The following is a 23,358-nucleotide window of genomic DNA, read 5'->3' on the forward strand; positions in this document are numbered from 1 at the left end:
GAGGAAGTGAAATGGTATTATAGTCATTGTATATTATTTACTCCTATGGGTTGGATCGGACACCCCAGCACCCTGCCAGTCCTGAAAGTAATGCCATGAAGAGGTTAAAAATCTGAGTAATAAAGGCATTATTGAACTTCTCATAAAAAAAAATTCTAGGCAACTTCTGCACTTGAAAATGGATGGTTATTCTGAGAATGTTCAGAAAAATACAAATGTTACTGGCATTCTTTTGTTGGGGCCCTCACTGCAGAGTGCTTTGTAGGGTTTTTGTTTGGGTGTTATTGTTGCTTTCTTGGAAAAAGACGTAATGAAATAAGTTGATCTAGTTGAAGATGTCCCTGCTTACTGCAGGGGGCTTGGACTAGATGAACTTTAAAGGTCTCTTCCAACCCAATGCATTCTATGATTCTATGACTTCCTATGTAAATTCCAAAGGCAATGTCACCTCAGAATAGCACCGTATGGAGGAGACACAGAAATGCTGGTAGATGCAGCAGAGAACACTATGGTTGTGAGAACTTCCCTTGGTACAGCAGCAAGCTTTTCATGGTGGATAACTAAGCCCAGACCACACAGCAGGAGCTGTTGCCATCAGCTTCAAGTTCAGTATAACCGTTCTTGCCTGGTGATTGTTACTTGTGACATAATTTAGCTTGTAGAAATCAAATGTATGGATACAGGAAGAGAGAAATAATCTTTTTCAAAAACCTCTTTGAACTAAAGGTAAGCCTGAATGGAAACTGAAAATAGGGACATGCCTACCTACCCTTTTAGGTATCTGTACTGGAAACAATGGATTTGTGTTCTGATTTTCCTCTGTTTCCAATGATCAAACAAAATTTATATCCTCTTTTCCATCCTAGGAGCACACAGTCTTTGTGATCTCTGTCTCATAGATAAGATACAAGGCATGTTGCCACCGTGCACTCCATTTCCCTTTTCTCCATTCTACAAAACACCTCAGACTATTGCCTTTCCTTTCACTTCCTTGGTAGTGTCAACCAAACGAGGAACACTAATACCAAGTGAGCTCATAGCCTGCAGAAAATTGTCTAAAGTCAAGGTGCTGGTTATACTACTGATTGGTGCAGAAGACTTCTGCAGTGTCAAATATTTTTTAGTTCTTCACAAAGATACATCTGCAAATCTAAAATACGTGGCGTTCAGTTTCTTGTAATTTGTTAAGGTGTCTGGAAACTTTTAGTTTTCATTACACTTGCAAGCGAAAAAGTTCTAACTATCCTTTGTGGGATCTTCACCTGTCCTGAACATCCTTTTTTTGTTCCTCTCATGCATTTAACTGATTGTGGTGTTTGTCTGCCTCCTTGTGATTTCTTTTATAATTGCAATCCTGATGTGTTCTGTGGTTTTGGTTTGGGTTTTTTTTGTTTTTCTTTTGCATAGGCCATGCTAAGCAATTGAACTGTATTGCAGTGACTCTAGCCATGCCATTTTTTAGTTCTCAGAAACACATAAGAATGATACCCTTGAGAGGCTCGTTAATGAGCAGACGAGCGTGATCCCATACTCTGTCATCATTTTTCCTTCGTGTAAGCGATAGCTGATGCTATCATACCTTCCCATTGCTGACTAGGGTTTTAATCTTGTGACTCAGTAAGACATTACACTATCCTAAAAGTGACTTCATCTTGTGTGTGGCATTTTGCTACTCCAGGCAACAACATTTTCTATTTTAAGTAATGATGTATTTGTAGTATGGGATGCACAACTATGGAAAGTAGCTGTTTCACCAAAAAAGAGATTGAAAGTTGAAAAAGAGTTGAAAGAGAGTTGAAGGGTTGAAAAAGAAATAGTTTGAACCAAATCCAACTGTAAAAAATCCCGAAATTTGGGAATTGTAAATAAATTTTTCTGTTATATGTCTGTTTGTTTAAAGGTTGAGACAGATTGGTGATACTTTTGCAAATCTATGGTTTGCAGCATAAGAAAATGGGGTAGTTCTGTTTTTTAACTGCATTAACATTATGCGTTCTGGTTTTATTCTGTAGTGAAGTCTGCAGGACCTAAAGAAGATCAGGTTTCATGTTAGACATTGTTAAAACTCATACTAAAAGCTGACTCAGTTTAGGTTTTCAGATGATCAGACTAGGCATAGTAAATGGAAGTGTAGTGAAAGAAAAAGGAGTGTGTTCATGGAATTAATATGTCGAGGTCATGGAGAAGGTCATCATACAAATTGGAATAATGGCCAGTCATGCATCCAGTTCTTGATCCGTCCTGTCTCGGTGACCTGCTTGGACCTGAGGTCTGTAGAAGCTCAGAAAGGCAGCTAGGAAAAATGTTTAAAAGCACTAGCTGTTGGGGTTATGCTTTAATGTTGGGGTTTGCGGTTTGGGTTTTTTCTTCCATAGTATTATGACTTTGGATTTAAACTGAAATCCTGACAGCCAACTCGAGAACGTTGCCATGCCTATCTCAACTGAAATTAATTTTGAATGTTGGGTAAATCAAACTATCTTAAACATAATTTTTAAATTTATGGGTCATGATTATTACCACTAAGGGAGCTGACAGCATCTTTATTTCAATAGGAAGCAAAAGATGGGCATATTATTTTTCAACACAACATGGTTTCAACTGAAAGAAAATCCAGACTTGCAAGTGGGAAAGGGATGAGGGGACCAGAATTATGGAGGGCAATGTGAACTGCCTTTAGGTGCTGGTGGTTTAAAACAGCTGCTAGTGAATGAAAGTATGTGAAATGCAGTTGGAACTCCCATTGTTTGAGGTAAAGTAAGAGATTTCACCTTCTGTCTCTGAGCAATTTATGCTTATGAATGCTTTATAGCAGTATCTCTGTGTGTTAGGAAAAATATAATTACAGATGCTGAAAGCTTTATTTCAGCAAAATATGTTCAGCTACTTTACTCGAATGTTTTTCTGCTCAAGGACATTCCCATCTCCACACGCACCTGACTGTCATATGCTTTAAGTGGAATGAATGACTTCTAATAATGAAATTTCCCTCCTTCTTCCTCCATGTCTGTGAGAAACTTGTTTGCTTTCTGCACTTCGGGTGCAGAAGTTCCGCACAAGTTTTCCACTTGTTTGCTTTTCTGCACTTTGGGTGTGCTCCTGCTGCAACACTGCTTCTGAAAGCATCCTTTTAGATTTACTGTCTAGAGAGGTCAGAGCCTGTCTTCTCCACTGAGGAAAATAGTGGTTTGGGGGAAAATGGCCTACAATCACTTTTGTGACAAATATTACATAGATCACAACTGCAGGGAAGTTATTGCTGGGTCTGCTGTATTGGTATCCCTGAGGATGTGGGTGCACAAAGAAGGAAGCAAATTAAACATTTTTAACTCCAGCTTCTGCATTAATCTTGCATATACTTGAAAGTAGCTGTTTAAAGCAATTTGGAAGGTTAAAAAAAAAAAAAAAAATCCAGGCAGAGTTAGGGAAACGTTATATGTTGCTGCAGCTGGATGCATGTGATAAATCAATCTGTGCTACACTTATAACATGTCTGTTTTGCTTACCACATGCACATCACTTCCATAGGCAGGCATTGAGAATTCTGTAGATGAAGGTAGGTTTTTTAATTTGGTTGCGGGTAATATTTTCTTTTATTTGGCTGTTTTGAGGCTGTTATTCAGGAAATTAAGAGAGACAGAATGAGTCTTGAGGAAAAAAGCTAGAAAACAGATGGCACTTCAGGGTTCAAAAGAACATTTTCATGTACTTCTGCAATGCTATAACACGAGCGTGTTCACATGCAACCCACGCACATTTGCATGGTGAAATCCTAGATTCACTGAATTCAATGGCAAAATCTAAAGGGATGATCAGTCTGTGCATGAATACACTCTGTAAATGACTCAGTATACTTAAAAGAATGTGAATTAGGAGAATCTTGGTCGTCTGGGTAAAATGAATTCTTTTTGTACTTGGAGATGTTTCTGTTTTAAATTTGTGCACTATTTGTAAGCAGAACTCATTTTTATTTCTCATTAAATTTTCCTTCTCTAACTCATTCTGAGCAGTATCTCACTGCTCCAATGTATGATTTCAGTGGTATTCCTTGAGGGGTAGAAACTTCCTTAACTGTAGAAGGTGAAACAGAGTTGTCCCCTTAGCTAATTGTTTTTAAGAGAGCTTGTCCAAAGCTCAAAATGCTAATAGAAACGTTAAATATCTACAATTAAATTATTTATATTTTTCTTAATTCGAAGGTAAGAGCAAAGCCTTTTCTTTCTTTTTAAGCAATCACTTATAGATTTATTTTGGCAGCCTCATGCTTATGTTTTTGAAATGTTTTTTTCTGAAAGACAGTCTTTCCCTCCCCCCATTATTTGATGTTAGTACATCTGGTTTTCCATGTCTCCATCCAGAGACAGCATTTGCCGGTTTATGCTTTCTCTTCCACTTAACCTCATAAACTCTGTCTGATTTCTTTTTCTGTATTTAATCTGTTTGCCATATCATCTCTTCTGCTGAGCGTTGCATAAAAAATTTCTTAGGAGTCAGTGCCGTAGCTAGAAACAACTACATTTCTGTGAAATATCACACATTTCAGTTGATAGGGACTAGGTGGTCTTTGTGGCTGGCCAACACATAAATGTCTGGAGGAGAAGCAACAAGCATCACCCTTATTGTCCCCAAAGTCAACCAGATGCAGGGTCTCACCTAAAGTGCTTAGAAATGCACAGTCCCTTTACCTACAAATGCCATTCTGAACAAGACTCCCACATCTAATTAATTCTCCTCGACAGTATTCCTCCTTGTCCAAGAAATAAAAGCCTCCACTTGTCAGAAATTCACTTGTCTTTTAATGAATAAACAAGTGTGTTTACTTCTATCTGCATCTGAGTCATTTCTCGCACACAAAGTCCTCGCCTACGCAGGATGCTTTTTTCAAACAGCAGCCGAGGTCTAGTGTTAATTAGACACCAAACGTGTACTATTCCCAAATTCTATAAAATTGTGTCAGACGGAAGCTAAAAGTAAGGTTTGAGGGAAAGTTTAATCAAGACTGAGAATCCCAAATGTCCAAAGTCTCATGTTATTTATATCAGTACACATCCAAAGACGTATCTTGACTTCAGTTAGTTGGGCAGGAATACTTTGACTAATTATTTTAATGAGTCTGCTATATTTACATGCTATATATAACATTTGTGCTATGGACAATACTTTAATTGGACCTTCTCCAGTGCTTTCCTTTTATAAAAATGCTTTATCCAATTTTGCCTTTTCCTTCACGTCTAGAGGTCAACAAGCTGTTGACCTTAGGGTGTCTGTGCCGTGCAGGATTGACATGGCTGTGGCTTCACCCTCTAAGCCAGTTCCTGGCTTCTTCAGGTGTGTGAAAAGTGGCTAAACTTCTGTTCTGTTACAATCTAGAGCTCTGCAAACAAGGCTGGCTCCCTGCACGTGTATTCAATCCGGAGCTGAACCAGTGGAACAGGCAATTTTCTTCAGTAGTTTCTATCACATGCATTAGTGTTTTAAGCCATTATACCAAGCATATTCACTGCATCTCTTGCCAAGAACAAATACAGGAAGGAGGCTGCATTTTTGCAAGGTGAAAGGGGAAAAATTCCAGTTTCCTTGCTTAATGATTTCTTTTGTAGAAGGCAAGATGTTATTTCATGGATTCTAAGCACCTTTAATGGTGGAATCACAGCGGAAATGCTACTCCTCAAGCTGGGACCTCTACACTAATCAACTGCGTGTTCTTCAGTGCCTCAAGCTAATGAGATCTTTCCATTCACTTCACTGTGCAAGTGCACTCTTCTTCTTTCCCACCCCATTCCTATAAAATTCTCAGTTCCACTGACACCGCCTTCCCTCTATGTCTATGTATCTCTCTCAGGTCCAGATGCCAGGTATAACATCCAGTTCTCTTGATCACTGCTCCGTAGTTTCAATCTCCACTGTCTCTTCAGGTAATTGGGTGTCAGCTAAAAATCATCTCTATGCCAGATCCCGTCATTTATGGGACCGTGTTGTCACTCACACTTCCAGTTTGTCCTTTCAATCTCTAAATTGTCTTTCAACAGTTTCAGTAATTACTGTTACTTGCCCCAAGATCTCCCTCTCCATCCTTTAGTATTCCGTGTATCACATCAGTTCAGGGTTTCAGTATGCTGCTTGATTCTTGCTTACTTTTAGATGCCTGCTGGAAAGAAACTTTCTTTCCCCTGGCTCTTACGTACTGCTGTTTCTAATGTTTCCGTGGGTGTTTCTGGGTCACCCATTTGTTATCATCTCATTCATCCCCACATCCTGGGACACCTTTTTTTCTAACTCTCCCATTCTGTCACCACCCTTCTGTTAACGTACTTGTGATAAATCCACAATTGCTGATCTTCGTTGTTTCCCCTGTACGCTGTTAGATTAGATTTACAGGAGTGTTGTTTTCAGCAAGTGCCACTGCCCCTTTTGGGAGGCTGTGTGCTGTTCTAGTATGCTCTGCTGCGGAAATATCAAATGGAAAAATCTTCCGGCATGTCATGCCTGGTACCAGTGTAAACATGCCATTTGCCTGTTCTCTGACTGCTTTGAGTGGAGGTCATGGTCCTAGCTATCCTCCTGTCCTCTGTATTTCCCTCAGATTGTATGGGACTTTAGTCATTGACCGTTCTATTTATTCTGTTTTCTTGGATACCCTGGGTCTTCATGCTCAAATGTATGTTCCCTGGCTTCTTTCAGACCTTTATAAACTGCCCACTTTGAGCAACTGTTTGTTATAAATGAGGATGTAACTAAGAAGCCATCTCAACATTTCCACGTACGTACCTCAACGAGGGGAAAGCTCTAGGAACAATTTATAAACTCTTTCCCCTTGGTATTGGGTTTCTAACCTGATTACATGCTAGTTTGCTGAGCTGTGACTGAATCAAAATGAATTTTTGGTTTCATTTCATATTGCTGTGATGCTTGGTGAGAAGGATTTGCCTCCCGCATAAACAATAACAGAGGAGCGGGATTTAGCTCTATGTAAGGGTGAAAGGCAGAGCCTTGAGGTACTTGTTAGCACTGTCCGCAGATTTTGAAAGGGTTATTCAAGTTCCACCTGCCTTCCTGCTAGAGGGAATTTACAATCATGTATGAATTATATGTCATTTAAGCAGTGTTAGAGCATTTTAACTTTTTTCAGCAGATGACCGGGTAATATAGGTCATGCCAACAAGATATGTTAATATATGAAGGCCTTGTTTTTGATCTCCAGCAGTCTGATTTCAGTTGAATCATGAGACACTTATTTTTATGCCCCTCTGCCTTCAGCAGGATACAGATGTCTGCAGTTCCCAGTTGCATTGTGAGCCCTGTGCTGAAAATGTGACATCCTATAACAGTGTTTCATAAGCACTATAAAGAAGAAGTTTTGACTGATAAGATAGTTTAGCAACTTGCCTAAGTGTTGGAAAAATAAATTGACAAGTTGTGAGGTGGAAATCTCAAATGAGGTCCAAAGAACCTCTAGCAGGAACTTGCAAATGGAATAAAGAAGGGTTGAAAAGAAACGGAGTCCCAAGAGGCAGGGGTGTTCTCATTTCAGGTTAGCTTTTATTTGCCCACTTTTTGCTTAAGTTTTTCATGGGAAGGAGTATTTTGGCAAGTGGAAGCCGTTGCCAAATGGACAGTCGATGAATGGACAGTAATGTCAGTCTAGAAAAAGGAGAAATAAACATGCAAGCAAAATGACTGATTAATTAAGTAGGGATGAGTTGGATAAAAGCAATTCACTTCCTATTCTAAAAGAAGAGAACTCTCCAGTGTCACTTAGTGAAGTAAAAAAGTTGCTGTTATGCTTCTTTTCATAGAAATATCTGTGGGGTGAAAAGGAGGATGAGAGGTCTGCTTTGTAAGGCATGGATTTAATTAACAAAGGACATGGTGGATGTGGTTTTAAAGCCCTTATCCATGGGGCTTCTTCAGAAGAGAAAAATAAAAATTATTTATTTTAGCAAAAGGGTTGGGTTCAGATTTCAGGAAAAGATGGTGCAAAATACATTTTGAAGAATTGGATAAATTCCCATTGAGTTCAGTAGGAACTGTATCAGTCACTTAATGAAAATGTTGTGTAACAGGTCTCATTCAGTTTTGTTAGATCTCATTATGTTTCCTCTGAGACCTTTTGGTGCATATGTTAGTTAATCTGCTAGGAGACCAGCAGTTAACTTATGTACCTCACATGGATCACTTTAATGTCAACGTTTCAGTATTTGGAAGCTTGCAAGCATTATACTGTAAGTATTGTTAGTGAGCCTTCTGGTTTTAGAAACATAGAGTGGTTTGAGTTGGAAAGGACCTTAAAGATCGTCTAGTTGCAATCCCCCTGCCCTGGGCAGGGATGCCTCCCCCCAGACCAGGCTGCTCCAAGCCCCATCCAGCCTGGCCTTGAACACCTCCAGGGATGGGGCAGCCACAGCTTCTCTGGGCAACCTGAGCCAGTGCCTCACCACCCTCACAGGAAAGGATTTCTTCCTAATATCTAATCTAAATCTCCCCTCTTTCAGTGTAAAACCGTTACCCCTTGTCCTATCGCTCCCCTCCCTGATCAAGAGTCCCTCCCCATCTCTCCTGTAGGCCCCCTTTAGGTACTGGAAGGCCGCTATAAGGTCTCCTTGGAGCCTTCTCTTCTCCAGGCTGAACAACCCCAACTCTCTCAGCCTGTCCTCCCAGCAGAGGTGTTCCAGCCCTCTGATCGTCTTCGTGGCCTCCTCTGGACCTGCTCCAGCAGGTCCATGTCCTTCTGATGTTGGTGGCCCCAGAGCTGGACACAGTACTGCAGGGGAGGGTCTCACCAGGGTGGAGTAGAAGGGCAGAGTCAAACCCTCGACCTGCTGGCCGTGCTTTTATGGCAAAGTAGTAATGCGTCTTCATATTTCAAACATCTTTCCCTTTGCTGCTTGAAGATCGGCATTTTCATGTTGATGTGTAACAATCTTAAAAAGTCAAGTTCTATTATCACAGGAAAAAACCCTGTGAGCAAGGGAGGATACGTAAATAACACAGTCAAATAATGTAATACCTGTAATGCCCCCCTTTTGAAGAACAGAAATTAGAGGCAACTTTGTCTTTTAAAACTTCCTCTGTCAGACTGGCAAAGGCCTAAATTAGCAGCATCATTTTGAGGAACAGGAGTTCAGACTAGCCACGTCTGTGATCTTTTTCACTAACATCATCAATAAGAAAACATGATTTACAATTGGGCAATGGCCCTCAGCTTTGAGACCACCAGCCGTCTCACAAGACCCGCACAGACTTACATGTTTCAGATCAGATTTGAATAAGCACAGCAGAAGAAAATCTCTATATACTGTCTACCCAAACTCACTACATTCTGTGCCAAGTTTTACATTTATTAATTCCTAGTTTAATCCTTCCTGAAAACAAACAAACAAACAAACAAAAAACCTTAATCAAAGAGGAGCATCAGTCTCATTGATGTTAAACTTCTTTTCTTATTGGAACGCATTGTGGTTTGGCTTTTTTTTCCGATCACAAAGGGAAAAAGATACTAAGTCCTACTAATTTTGGAAAAGGAATAGGAGATAAAAATGTATCTGTTGTTGAGCAGGCTTCCGAAATTTGGAGAGTGGATCTTCACTTTATTTCTATACTTAACCATTTCCATTTCTACTTTACTGCAAAATCTGTTAGTAGATTTAAGTGTGAAACAATAGGTAATACCTATTTAATTTAATACTATACTGCAATAATACCTATTTAATTTAATACTATACTACAGCAATACTATATTATAATAATAAATTTAGTACATAATATTATATCGTATAATAATACTATACACTGATACCCCGTTAGAAATGATGAAGAATTTCTACATCATTTTTGAGGATCAACTGTGTAATAGAAAACTGACAAATGTCTTGGTAGACAAGACAATTTAATGAAAACACAGTTTAAAAATAATTCAAAATCAAACATTTTTGCCCTCAATAGAATAGTAGCTGTTAAAGGTGTCTGATTGCCCACTAAACTTTATGAGTGTGTCATCGAGACTTGAAGATAGGTGGCTTTTTAAAAAAGGTAAGTCTCGCTATTAACATGAGTCGTGTGTGTCTGAAGCATTTGGAGTTGAATATGGTAAATGGTACCAAAATATGTCATTGTACCCTAAATCCTTATTTGTTGTGTGATAATACTTTTGGGCACCAGGCACAGCTCAGGGTTACTGCCACATATATATATATATATAATGTAAGATAATGTTTATCTTACAGATGACACCATAGTATATGACAACCACTAACATTCCTTCTTGTATCTTTATCACTCTAATATAATAATAGTTCTTGCCTAGGAGAATGTATGGAAATTAGTATTCAGCTCAGAAAGCCTCACTTACTAGATTTTAGCTTCAAACCAGAAAAGGATAAGCTTAAAACCACTGTCTTTACTGTGGCTGACCTCCTAAATGAAAGTCCCATCTGCAGAGAGAGAAGTCTATAGTACTCTCTGATGAATTTCGAGTGAGTGAAGTGATAGCCAAATTTTGAAAAGGAGAAAAGCAGATACTGCCACCTGCCATTTTCTGTTTCATACTTCTCATGTTTAAATTGCCTTTTGGGTATTTACGTGTGCAAATGATGATTTAGATGCCTTTTGCATTTGCAAACACAAAGTCTGCTCCTTCTTTTGATATGAAAGAAACTTTGAAAAAACAACTCAATGAATTATAGGAGGCTTGTGATCGATATTTAGTGTAAGGCCTGGTCTATATATGCTTTGAAGCCTCTCTGGCTGCCTCACCTGGAAAATCTATTGGGCTTCAGTGACTGATCAGCAGCCACTGAAAATCATTCCAGCTGGAACTATACTGATAGAATTTTTTCTACCACCTATTTAAGTCAATACTTCTTTCAGTGTCATCCTCCCCCATATATCAGTCAATAGACATGAGCAATATAATTGTGATGGTGTTGCTGAAGCGATTGGGAACTTTATGAAAACTGAGCTCCTTGTTCAGTGAGAAATATCACTCGCCACAAAGAAATAAAAGTTATTCTGCCCAAAAATGGAGATTTAGGGCTTCTGATGAATGCCTCCATTCTGTTTTATTTTCCACCATTAATATTTACTGTAAGAATCAGGAATGTTTGCATTTGATTTGTTTCAGGAATACAGACTTGAACCAACGAAGCTTATAAATAATTTATCAAGTATCATTCTATCCCATTCTTTGTTTATACAACATAGTATAAGAGATTGTTTCAATAAACTGTGCGGAGACCTGTTAATGCGTTTGATACAGCCCAGGATATAACATTAAAATAAAATTCTTTATAATTCAGAAAGTGTGTTAATTATCAAACTCAACTGCAGCACAGCTAGAAATATTGTGACAAGTAATTAATCATACGAGCATGCTCTTGACATCTATTTTTCAAGCTGAGCTTTTTTTATAATGCTTTTTCCAGCTAAGTGAGATTCATTTAGTGTGATTTACTACATACAAATCCCTGAAAATGAGCGGGAGATGTTAATCCAGCGAGCTGTCTCTTTTCCATGTCGTTATCACGGTGTCTGCGGAGAGGGGAAGTGCAGGCTCCTTTATTGGGGTTTTAGAACGACAACGCAGAAACTCAGCGGAGGTCCCTAAACAAAGCCATATGCAGTGACTGGGGTGATACAAGTTGCATCGTTGGGAACTTTTAAAACTAGTAAACATAATCCAAAACAGTTTTGTAGAATTCTATATGAAGAGAGGTCCTAGGCAAAATGTGACTTAATGAGGGATGACAGGGAAAAATGAGGAGTGCATTTTTCCTGGTTTTCAGGCAGGGAAGGATTTTTTTAATTTTTTTTTTTTTTCTTAATACAATCAGATCATAGGATAATTCAGGTTGGAAGGGACTAAAATAGTATTGCCTGCCAAAATGCACATTAATATGCTATAAGTAGATTACTTCAGTGTGGGTGAATAATTAATATCTGGAATTGGCTACATAATTTGCACTTGTTCAGATTTGCAGAGTTGAGGTCTGAGTTCCTTAGACGTGCACTTAGGCACATAAGTGAGCTCTTGTAAGTCTAAAATAAGCTTTATGTTTTATCAGACTCAAACTTTTCTCTAAGAAGACAACACACACAAATTCAATGACAAAAGGTGAATGAAAGCCAGGAATAAGAATAGTTGGAGGGAAGCTTTCTAGCTTTCCAGCTGGAAGCTGGTTTTCTTCCGTATCCTCTTGGGAATTGCTCCCACGATCCCTTGTGTCCGTAAGGGTGAACTCTATGTATGTAGCAGCAGTAATACCTTTTATAAAATGTATGCTACAGTGGCCGTAAACTTCTTAAAATAGGAATGTATCTAAATCCAACCTGACTGGTGTTCAAATCTGGTGGTACTGCAGGATTTTGCAATAAATTTTACAATGAACTCTAGTGATGAAGTTGTGTAACCTCTGCTAACAAGGTATTTTTAACGTCTGTAATTACGTGGCTTGCAGCAATTCATCAGGAGACTATTATGCATTCTTGATGGTGTTTTCAGGTCACTGAATTCTCAGAGAAGTAGAAAAACTCCATATAGCAACAGTTACCTACAAACTTCTGAAAATTCACTTCCCCATTTGAGTGGATTTAGAAGACTTGGTGTAAATGCCGACTACTGCACTCGCTGCACTGGAAATGAGTAAACTGCCAATATGATAACAGAAATATGAGCTTGCTGTGCATCGTGATTAAGGATCACTAATCCACGGTCCACAGGGCAGCACTGCAGCTTTTTTTCTTTTGGCCAATGCCCTTGCACTTGCTCCTGTGAGGTCCCCTCAAAACCTCCACGGAACAAGCAGGAGTCTGAACTCCAGTCTGCTACTGGCTTGCCCCATCAGATGCACTCTCAGCACATGCGTCACATCTGTGTAGTTTCCCTCAATTTCTTTTTTAATCAAACACATTTTCAGACCAGTTGTCAGACCTTTATCAGACCAATGGTCAGTACCCATTCAGGTCTCCTCAGTGTCCTCCTCTTGGACAGTCACCACCTGTTTGAATGGAGTATCGGCATTATCTGTTAATGTGAACTTTTGTATGTTCTGGTGACTGTCAGGGATGTTGAATTAATATCGTCGGAGCTTCTCTGAAGGCATACAGCTAGATAGGCTTCTCTGCATGTTGCCAGTCTTTCACAGAGTCTTTCTCAGGGCCTGACTAGGCTAGACCTTCTCCACATTAAATGGTGTGAGAATTTCCAGTGGTGAGCTTCGAGAGGCCTAGGTAACTGCTAAGCATCAAAATTGCTGGGGAATTTGAGGACTGTATTTGTGGACTTTAGAGCTTTACCGTTACGTTTGTTTTGCTGTGAGACAGAGTAAAATTTTGACATTTGACAACACAGGCTTTGTTCTTTGAAGCAATAGTCTCTCAAGTCCCGAAATAATAGTTTTTTTCTTTTCCATATAAATACACATACCAAATTCCAAGAAGAATTCACCTTCTGTCAGCCACACACACAGCCACAGGCTGCAAGTTCTCTCCTAATGTCAGTTACTAGGAAGATGCCGAGGGAGACCACAGTCTCTTGTATGGAAGAGATGTCCTACTCCATGAAATGTCCTCATGAGCTGTGCCCTGTGGGACAATTCGTCATTACTTGACAATACCATATTCTAGATACAGGCTCAGACGCTTATTAGGGAAGGCTGGTAGCCCAGATCTGGGTCCTGTTCTTGGTCTAAGTGTTGTGCTCTGCCCTCACCTTCTTTTTACCAAGACTGGTCAGTGAATAACTAATTTTTTGCATAGACAGGAGGGTAGATCATCAACATAAATGGTACAGACAAGCTGGAGCAAAATGACTCCTAAGTAGCATCATCTGGGCTTGCAGCACAAACATATAGTAGGGGTGCCATGTCTGAGTGTACCGTGTGTGTACTTACCTCAGGCCTTGAAGGGTAGTGGTCTGACACAATAATGCGGATAAGTCTAAACAACAGTGGGCTTTCCTTAATGTTGGCCTGCGATGTCTCTGGGATCAGTGTAAAAATACATTGATGTAGAAGCCCGTTTCCTGGGCTGAACACCTCTCAAAGAAGGTCCTCTAAATTCTAAGGTATGAGAAACAAGGGTTATATCTACTGATGACAGTGAGTCTAAGTGGCTCATATTCAGTAAAAATTAATTGATGTGTTTTCAATTCTTCTCTCTCCCAATCATTCACGTTTCACTTTTGGAGCGCATTATTTGCTTTGCACAGCCACTGGTGCAATGCACTGCGTTGTTTTGCCAAACACCTTTGGATTTTATAGCCAATATGCTCTGAGTATGTAGCCTACATCGGTTCTGAAGTTGGCCTAAAATCACACCAAGGAACACCAGGCTATCATTTGCTTTAGGTTGCTGCGTTTGGCTTCCAGAGGCCAGCCCAGGTTCCTTTCGAGTCAGTAGGATTCTTTCCGTTGGCTTTTGCAGTACTTGGATCAGATCCATAGTGTGTAATTGCTCCTCCTGCTTCCCCTCCCCTCCCTGAAATAGTCTTCATGAAAGTTATAATATAATCTGAATAACAAGAATATTGGGCCAGATTTTCGGTTCCTGTAAAACAGAATAGATTTTTTCCAAGTCAGTAAAACTATGCTCATTTATACGAGCTTAATATCTTTACATACCACCTAATATCTCTTTAATAAACCATAAAGCTCTCTAAACTTACTTATGTGAAAACCAGAACCGTTTAGACTATATTTCACTTTGATGCCAAAGTCCTATGCGACGGCAGCTTAGTTGACCTAACTTTTATTGGGTATTTTTCGTGTTATCTCTTGATACAGCCTTAACGCATACCAAACCAATCGATAATGTCTCCCCCTGCGATGCGATTGTCTGGTCATCTACTTCGCCATAGGTTCAACCTACCCGCAGATTCTAGAGGGAACCGCTTTAGCGACAGCCCTGCTTCAGACACAGCTGGTATAATGACGATTTACGGCAGTCGTAAACATGTTTGATTTATTTTACAGGAAGGGTTTTCTCATTTTCAATTGGCTGGATAGCAGTGTGAAAATGCATGCATGTCATCAATTTATTTACATTGATAACTGGCTGATAAACTTTATTATTGTAGAATCCAACTTTTTCTTTCTCAGAGATCTCATGCAATGGAAAAGCTGAATGGGGTGAATCATAAAATCTCAAAAGTTTCATCTTCAGCTAAAGTATGTCAGGAGAAAACTGCTTTTTCAGTTAGAAAGTAGAGCAAGTTATTTTATTCTTTTTTTTCTTTTCTTGGTGAGAATTCTTTTATACTTCTGTGAACCTGGAGCAATTCTGAAGGTAGCAGAATTATTCGGGATTTGTGCTGCTATTACTAAAATCAAAATATGGCCGCAGGAGTAAAATGGTGCTTTTGTGGCACAGCACAGCGTGAACAATGACTATATTTAGGACGCAGGAAAACCCAGTCTCTATAGAAAGCAAGCATTCAGTGAATTTTATAATAGTATAATAATACAAAGAGAAAGCAAAAAGAGGGGAAAACCAGAAGATGTACGTTTAACCTGAGCATCAGGAAATAACGTACCAGCAGTAGGTTTTATTTGTCTGCACAGTAGTCCCTAAGGGCAATTGAACCAAATACACTTTTTGCTAACTTTCCATTCCCAACTCTTAATCAAAAGTCCAGATACTCGCTGCTTCTGGAACGTGAACCCCCCCGTGACAATATGTGGAAGCTGAAATTCAGCAGCAGTTAACTCCTTCCCACAGCCGCATCGCGCGCCGCAGTGGACCGAAGTTGGGCTTTAAATATATTAACGTGAAAAGTTTTGGGGGCATTGCTCAAATGCTTTTTTAGATATTCAAAGAGGAGAAAGTTTCTAAATAAAATTCTGCAGGCACTTTTGTCTCAAGGCTGTGTCGCCACTTGAACTGCCGTTTTCAAACTTGATGTAAAAACCATTTGCTTCTTCCATGATATATTGTCCAGACTAAAGACTTGGTTCAAATCTCATGCCGCAGAAGGCTGATCGTACCGTCGTCAGTTCAAAATGAAGTCTTGAAACTAAAATACGAAGCTTGAGTGGAAAGAGAAAAAGCGTGATTGATGAAGATGTCAGTCTGAGTATTTCATACCCTTGTAAATCTAGAGCAAAACCTCACTGGTGTATAGCTATTGCAGAGGCAAACGCTCCGACAACCCACAGCAACAGCACAGGCAGCTTCAGCTGCTGAGAGATGTTAATTAAACTGAGAGTATTTAAGTGTGCTCTCGTTAGGATGGATCAGAAGTAACATTATTTTTCACTGTCTGTAAAGCTGATTTGACTTCCCACCGTGTTTCACGTAAAAAACAAAATGCAGAAACAAGAATTTTCTTGCATTAAAATGTTTTAAATGAAAACTTTCTAACATGAATTCATTTGCAGCTGCTTATTTAAACCAAGAGTTTGCTTCTTGGTAAGCTTATCCTGATTTTCAAACTTGAGAAAGTTGCACGGCTTTCCGTGCTTTCTTCGCTCCAGGTGGATCTGTCACCTCACGTGACAGAAGTCAAACCACTTATTTTTAGGCTGAGCTGTTGGTTTGTTGGTTGGTGTGCTTTTTTCTTTTTGGAAGAGTTGCATTTTTGCCTTTTATTTTCTGTGATTTTGTTTGATCGGGCATTTTTCTTGTTTTGTTGTCTATGCTATGTGTGCTAATCTGAATCGTGCTGTTACCAAAGGTTTATGTGCCACCTAAGTCTCAACTGCAAATACCCTCAAGGGCCCTGGAGGGAGTTTTGGACGTGTAGAAGAGCCCATATACATGTCACAGCCGTAAATCCAACCGTCGTTACCCAGACTACGTTAAACATCTTCTGGCATGCCTTTTACAGGGCCAATTTTTAATTCCTGCCACTACGGCTAAATGATGTTCAGCATTTCATAAGATGTACTAATCAAAGCACTTTTCAACGCGTGATTTATGGTGCGGCTTCTATGGCGTATGCTGCTTTATGATACCTCACTGGTATTTGTTTGGCTGTTGTGCGTGGAGAGCCGGAGCAGGGAAATGACAGTGAAATTGCTGACTGAAATCACAGGTGCAGACGCGGGAGAAGTTGCATTTGTACTTGGGGAAAAGTTTTGTTGGATTTCAGTCAAAAAATGAGTGTGGATCTGGAGGATATACGTTAGAGACAGGTTCCTAATTTGGCAGTTAGATGCCCCTCTCAACGTGAAACTGCTCTGTAGGTCAGGCCCAGTGTTTCTGGAATAAAGAGAGCAAGGGTAAGCAGTACTGAGCTTTCCCGCTACTAAGAGCCTGGGGACTTTTCTTGTATTTTCTTTCTTAATTCAGCATAAATTCAGGTGTCTCCAAACACTTCCAGATACAGTATTTCTCATGTCCCTCATTAGACTAACTTCATTACAACATCAGGCTATTTTAGTTAGAATGTATGTCAGCAATACTAAATTGTTAAACTAAGTGGTACTTCATTTCCTTAAATAATTATTTTGATATTTTAGGTGATAGAGGTGATTGTTTGGGTTGATTGTCTCTCACTACTCCATTTCTATAGATCCGTAGCTTATAAAGAAAAGCCAGTTTCAAGACATACAAAACGGTGTCTTTACTAACACTTCTTCAAAAAATTAATCTGAAAAACATTCATGTTTCCTAACTGAACGCATGAAGAATAGGATCACTCAGTGCTGCGGGACAAGAAAAACATGTAGCACTGTTTACATAAAATAGGAAAATCTTTAGTTTTAAATCCTACCTAATATGCTTACAGTTTTTATAATTTGCTTACTGAATTCAAGTAAAAACCATTCTACTATTTCTTTTCTTTTCCTTTTATTACAAAGCAGACTACTAACATATGCCTGTGACTTTTAATTAAAGTAAGCACAGCCTTTCCCAGTAGAAAAAGAGCGTGGTTTCCCAGTGAACCGTTCACTTTCAAGAGTTTTTGTGGGTTTTTTCTCCTGTCTGTGTAATTTCAGATGCTGCACAACAAACACGTGATGGTCCGTGTTGGAGGAGGATGGGAGACTTTTGCAGGTTACTTACTGAAGCACGACCCGTGCCGAATGTTGCAGATCTCCCGAGTGGATGGGAAAACTTCTCCGATCCAGAGCAAGTCTCCGACCCTCAGGGACATGAATCCAGACAATTATCTGGTGGTTTCTGCCCATTACAAAACCAAGAAGGAGATTAAGTGAAATAAGCTTCTCATGTGATCGGGACTCTATGTATGTAGGTCCAAATTGTTTTCTCAAGTGTAGTAAATTTAGTTTATGCTTTAAAAGGACTTTGGAAAATTTAAGACAGACTGGAAATGGCAACCCGTTTTGAAGATCTTTGAATTGTAGAACTATTTATTTCTAGTACTATATCTTTTATAGCAAATTACCCTCGATAGGCTAATTACTACAATCAGATAAGAAATAGACATATATTTTTAGCCAAATTATTACTCTTTAATATGTGAATGTATACTTAGAGTTACATAAAGGAGCAGATCCTGTTAATGGAAGAAAATACACAATACAATATATTTGTATGAAAATCTTATTACATTGAATCCTTGACTGTTAGGCTAGTTGAAAAATATATATGCAGGTGGAAAAAGAATATTTGTGGGAATTATTTGGTAATGCCTCTTGAAATGAAGTAAAAATTGACTTTTTATGGGTTGCAAGATTTTCTTAACCAGTAGAACATAAAGACTTTTTGCATGCCAAACAACTTCCCAAAGCGATTATTTTATAAAGAAAAAGCCCGAGAAAAAAACCCCCACACCTTCTACTCTTTAAAGCTGAAGACAATGCTCGGGGCTAGATCTGTACGTAAATCCTTCCTGTTTTTCACCAAGTTGCCCGATATAGAAGCACGGGGAAGTTGAGAGGTTGCCCCTTCCTCTGTCAGACAATGGCCATGGCCAGTTGCGTTGGGGGTTGATGTACCACGAGGGGAAGCAGGCAGAGATGCGCAGCCCTTTGACCCAGGGAGGAGCTTCAGAAGATGCTGACTCCCAAAACACTCCACTCTTCTGGAATCTGAGCTTTTCTTTCCCCTTATTTTTAATTTTCTTGGTCATGCCGAATGTGAAATATGCATTACCTTGTCAGTAGAGTGATTCACATTCTTGTAAATCATTCACACACCTCTAAAATAGCTAAAGGCATATGGGGGCTTAGTTCATTATTTTGGCTACTTTTCTATGTTTATATTTGGTAATTTATGTGCCTTGTAATGTCCTAGAAAAATCATTTTATAGGATTATTTCACTGACTGTATAAATTTGAGCAGAACTCAGTTGTTTCATTAAAAATGAAATAAACTTTTTTAAAATACTCATACCTTTTGAAAGTCTTATTTATTATCCGTAATCTGCGTTCCCGCACTTCGCTGCTACTGACTGGATGCAGTAGATATGTGTAGTACACAATAGCTAATACTGCTCGCTAACTTAATTCTGAGGTACGCAGTGAATGGGGCGAGCACGCACTCACTACGGAGGGCACAGAAATACCTGGATGTTAGTGAAAATTAATTTTCCTTCGCAGGGAAAGAAAAAATTGAAAGCGTTCTTGCTCATTTTTGAAGTACCAACCGGTCTTTTTCTGTATTTTTTGAGGTTTCGTTTTAAAACATAGCCTTAAGGTCTGCTCCTGTGGTCTGTTAAAATTAACTGCAAAATATCTACTGGCCCGACAGGATCGAGCCCTCCTTCTTTCATGTTCCACACCTTCTTAAAGTCAGCACGTTGTATCTCGCTCCCGTGGCACCACCTGTAAATATCCGCTCCATACAAACACTTCACAATTCCTTGGTGCACCATGCTAAGTAGCAGGACATAATTCCAAATGTTTTTAGGACAAAAAAATTGCAGCCTTTTATTCTTATTTTGAGACCTTTTCTAGGAAGATTAAACATATAGTCAAGCAGTAAATCCTTTGCAAAGCCATAGGAAAACCCAGTTCTCATAGAAGCGACATATGCAGCCCTTCTGGGAGCGGAGAACAGACGACAGGCACCATTATTTTTAAAAATACAGCACAGCTGAAAAAAACCACCCATGTTCTTAATATATGCACCGAGAAACCTGTTTTCAAATGAACAGAGAAGAAAAAAAAATCACTTGTGAAGGTGTCAAATGTTATATTTTGAAATAATGGCTATTCTTTTAAACATAAATAGTTGTATTTCCATTATCCAGGATTCAGTTTGCATTACTGTTATGTTTTTTCTTTAAAATATTTGAAGGTGCTTACATGTTAATAAATAAAGAACAGATACTAGTATTATAAAAAAAAAGTATTCTTTGGTTTACTTTAATGCTAAACTTCAACAAATAATCCTGGTAAATCCAAACCAAGGCTTCAAATTAAACACGAACGGCTTTATGCGCTTGGACTGTAGCTATCAGAATAGTCTTCTTTGATTCAGGGCACTCAAGCATCTTAAAAAAAAAAAAAAAATCACATTAAAACACTTCCTGACTTAAAACTTCAACTTCACCAGTTCCAGAATGGGACACCTATACAGGATTTTTTTTTTTTTTTTAAAGTATTGGCACTACCACCTAATCTGTGTCAGAGGCTTGCAGGTGGGACTTACTGCATCTGATCCACCTGGTGCGGGCGTGGATACCAGGGGAGGAAATTAAAGCAGGAGCATCAATAAAACAACCAAAAATAAATAAATAAATAATGCAGTAAGTTGGCTAGCTCTGGAGGAGGGGGCTTGGCAATATCTGACTCTGAAGGTAAGTGTTGCTAATTAGATAAATGGCATTTTCTCAGCGCGTCGGAGCCTGTAGCAATGTAGGAGTTGGGGAATGTCTCATCATTCAGCCTGCTCAGAGGAGTTAGGAGCCGAAGGCTCAATTTCAAAAGCCAAAGCTGAGCAGCAAGGTCTTGCTTGAATGGGTTTGGCCCCTGCTGCTTGTAACAGGGATGGGGACAGGACAGGCTTCTTCACGGAGATGGTACGTGGGGAGGAGACCCCCCCACACACCTTTTGACCAGCTGGCTGTAGTGCATGACTGCTCAGGGTTCTATGCCACGGCCTGTCTATTAAGGTATTCAGTGCAGATTTTTAGCAGGCTAAACTGAATGGTAGAGTACAACGGGGAAGACCTGCAGCTCTTGTGCCCCCAGGGGAGGGGAAAGCTGAGGCTGTGAAATAGTTTCTTACTAACAGAGCGGCTGATGAGATGCTGAAATGTTGAACTCGCCCTGGAAGCGGACTGTAAGGGAGGGCGCCATGTAGTGATTTTTAGCTTACTCTGTTGCTGCGTAACTCAGCTGAGGAGGCTGAAAGTCCTAAAAAGCTGAACTGCAAGGAAGCCTCTTCTCGAAGCCCTCGTTGGGCCATAGAACAAACCCCACGGCAGCTCCCGCTGGCTGTGAACAAGTAACTCTGCTAAAACAAAACTCAAGATGGTTAAATTATGTAAGACCGCTTTTAAAAACCATTATAATAATGTCAAATAAGCATTTCCATGCTGGAAGTAATTCAGAATTAGTTTGGAAATGTAACTGTAACATCTGCTATTGCTCTTTACAGGAGGTACCTTCTGTCACCAAGCTGATCATATATCACCTGGAATTTTTCTTCCAAGTAGGATTATTTACATAACTGATTGAGGATAGGCTTTTTTTTTTCTTATCTTTATTATAGTGATAATTGCTCCTTCTTTTGCATTACCACCTTTTTTCCAACAGCAGTTCAGAGATGATACGTAATATCTACGGAAATTAGTTCAGGGGCTGTTGGTGGGGAAGGGTGAAATAGGGAGGTGCCAATACACGTGTGGGGGAAGGTACAGCAAGGTTCTTGTAACTTAAGACCCAACACCGAATTCATTACATGTGTTCATTTCCGATCAGGGAGATGAGCTGTTTCCCGCATCGTGGTGTTACAGAAGCATCTGGTTGCACTTACGAGGCTCACGAGGATGGGTTTCTTTTGGGTTTCTTTTGGGTTTCTTTTGGGTTTCTTTTGGGTTTCTTTTGGGTCTTATGTTCTGTAGTGCCTGGCTGGCTGCTGCTACGCGGTACCTGTCGGGGAAGGAGGCAGAGTGCTGCTGCTTGGCTTTGCATCTCCTACTTCCTTAGCCTGTGGTATGTTAGGAATCTAAAGTAAGGTGAAACAGAGACGTGGGATCACGCGAACATTTATGGGGCTGGAGAGGTTTTTCCACCCCGGTCCAACTCCTGGCACCACCTGTGCCTGATGAGCGGCGGCCCAAGGACTTGGTCTGTCGCCCGGCCAAATCCACATGCTGAAGTCACCTGCTTTCCTGAGGGCCTGCAGTGGTGCCACCTGCCCTCATGGAGACCCAGCTTCTGTGTCCTCCCGAGCCTCAGGGAGTTCTGCCCCAAACGCGCTCTCCCTGGCATAATCTCTGTATTTTAACAATGTGCAGTAGCGGCTGGTTTCATTTTCTGTTACTGCCCCGAAGGTTCTGCTCTGGCAGGCAGCGTCAGCCCCAGCAGTTCAGCTTGGGAGCGCTCCTCTTGGACTGCCGGCAGCTCTTCAAGTGATCTGCAAGAAACTGAAAAAGCTTTCGGAAGGTGGAGAAAAGAGGAATAGCGGTACTTGCTGTAGAGCAAACAAAACGCCAACTGCCTACGTAATCTATGTGAATGGATGCATTTTAACAGCCTCTGAGGTGAAGTAAACATCTAGGATTGGGGGAAACAAGGACAAAATTCCTACTGTGTTTCAGATTTACTTGGTGCAGCACCGCGTGGTAAGAACGAGCGGGGAGGCAGCTATTTCTACAAGGACGGAGCAGCTCTAACAGCATAGCTCTCAGCCTTACCATTTAATGGTACACTTCGGGTAGCTGACAGTTGTATATTGCTGAACTGCAGTATCTTCTGCTTTCCACTCTCAACTGAGATTATTGTTACCAAAAAACTTAAAACAATGAGAGGTGTTTTTATTTACCCAAATCATTTCCCAGATTCAGTTCAGACCGGCCATCTGAACAGTTAGATGGGTAGGTTATGGAAACTTCCTTTAAAAATAGCTTCATCAATCGGTGATTTGTAACAGAGAACTACGGACCCCCAAATCCTGGCATGTTTTTTAGCTGTAGGAGTTAATCTGACTTTCAAAACAGGGACTCTTAAGAAGCAGAGCGATATCTGTTCTTTACTTAAAGGATGGAGAGAGAGAAGAGCAGTATTTTCTTCTACTGTAATTCTACGTTGCAAGAATTGCCTCTTAAATACAAGGTCCACTCCCTCTGAGGCGGTTCAGACCTTCCAGAAAAGCTGCCAGGCAGCCAGCCGCCAGCACGCCAACCCTCTTCCCAGGAGGAAGAGCCGGATGAGGAGCAGCGTGGGTGGTCAACTCTCACTCGAAGGCAGAGCACGACTGGTGACAGACCCAGGGCGGAACAGGCTTCCC

The 23,358-nt window shown here is 40.1% G+C and overlaps 1 protein-coding gene across 10 annotated transcripts in view; it reads left to right on the forward strand.

Moving 5' to 3' along the window:
* GAS2 (growth arrest specific 2) overlaps positions 1-19,300 on the forward strand; it is a 97,966-nt gene extending 78,666 nt beyond the window's left edge. For 7 of the 10 annotated variants that reach the window (XM_063331521.1, XM_063331523.1, XM_063331520.1 and 4 more), the window contains one exon: positions 17,934-19,299. In XM_063331521.1, coding sequence (XP_063187591.1) covers positions 17,934-18,152 — 219 coding nt within the window. In that variant the 3' untranslated portion in view covers positions 18,153-19,299. Of the gene's footprint in view, positions 1-17,933 lie in introns of all 10 variants that reach the window. The other 3 variants (XM_063331529.1, XM_063331530.1, XM_063331525.1) reach the window with 1 other exon arrangement.
* Positions 19,301-23,358: the final 4,058 nt, after the last annotated feature.

Source organism: Chroicocephalus ridibundus, chromosome 4 (assembly GCF_963924245.1).
Source record: "Chroicocephalus ridibundus chromosome 4, bChrRid1.1, whole genome shotgun sequence".
NCBI lineage: Eukaryota > Metazoa > Chordata > Aves > Charadriiformes > Laridae > Chroicocephalus > Chroicocephalus ridibundus.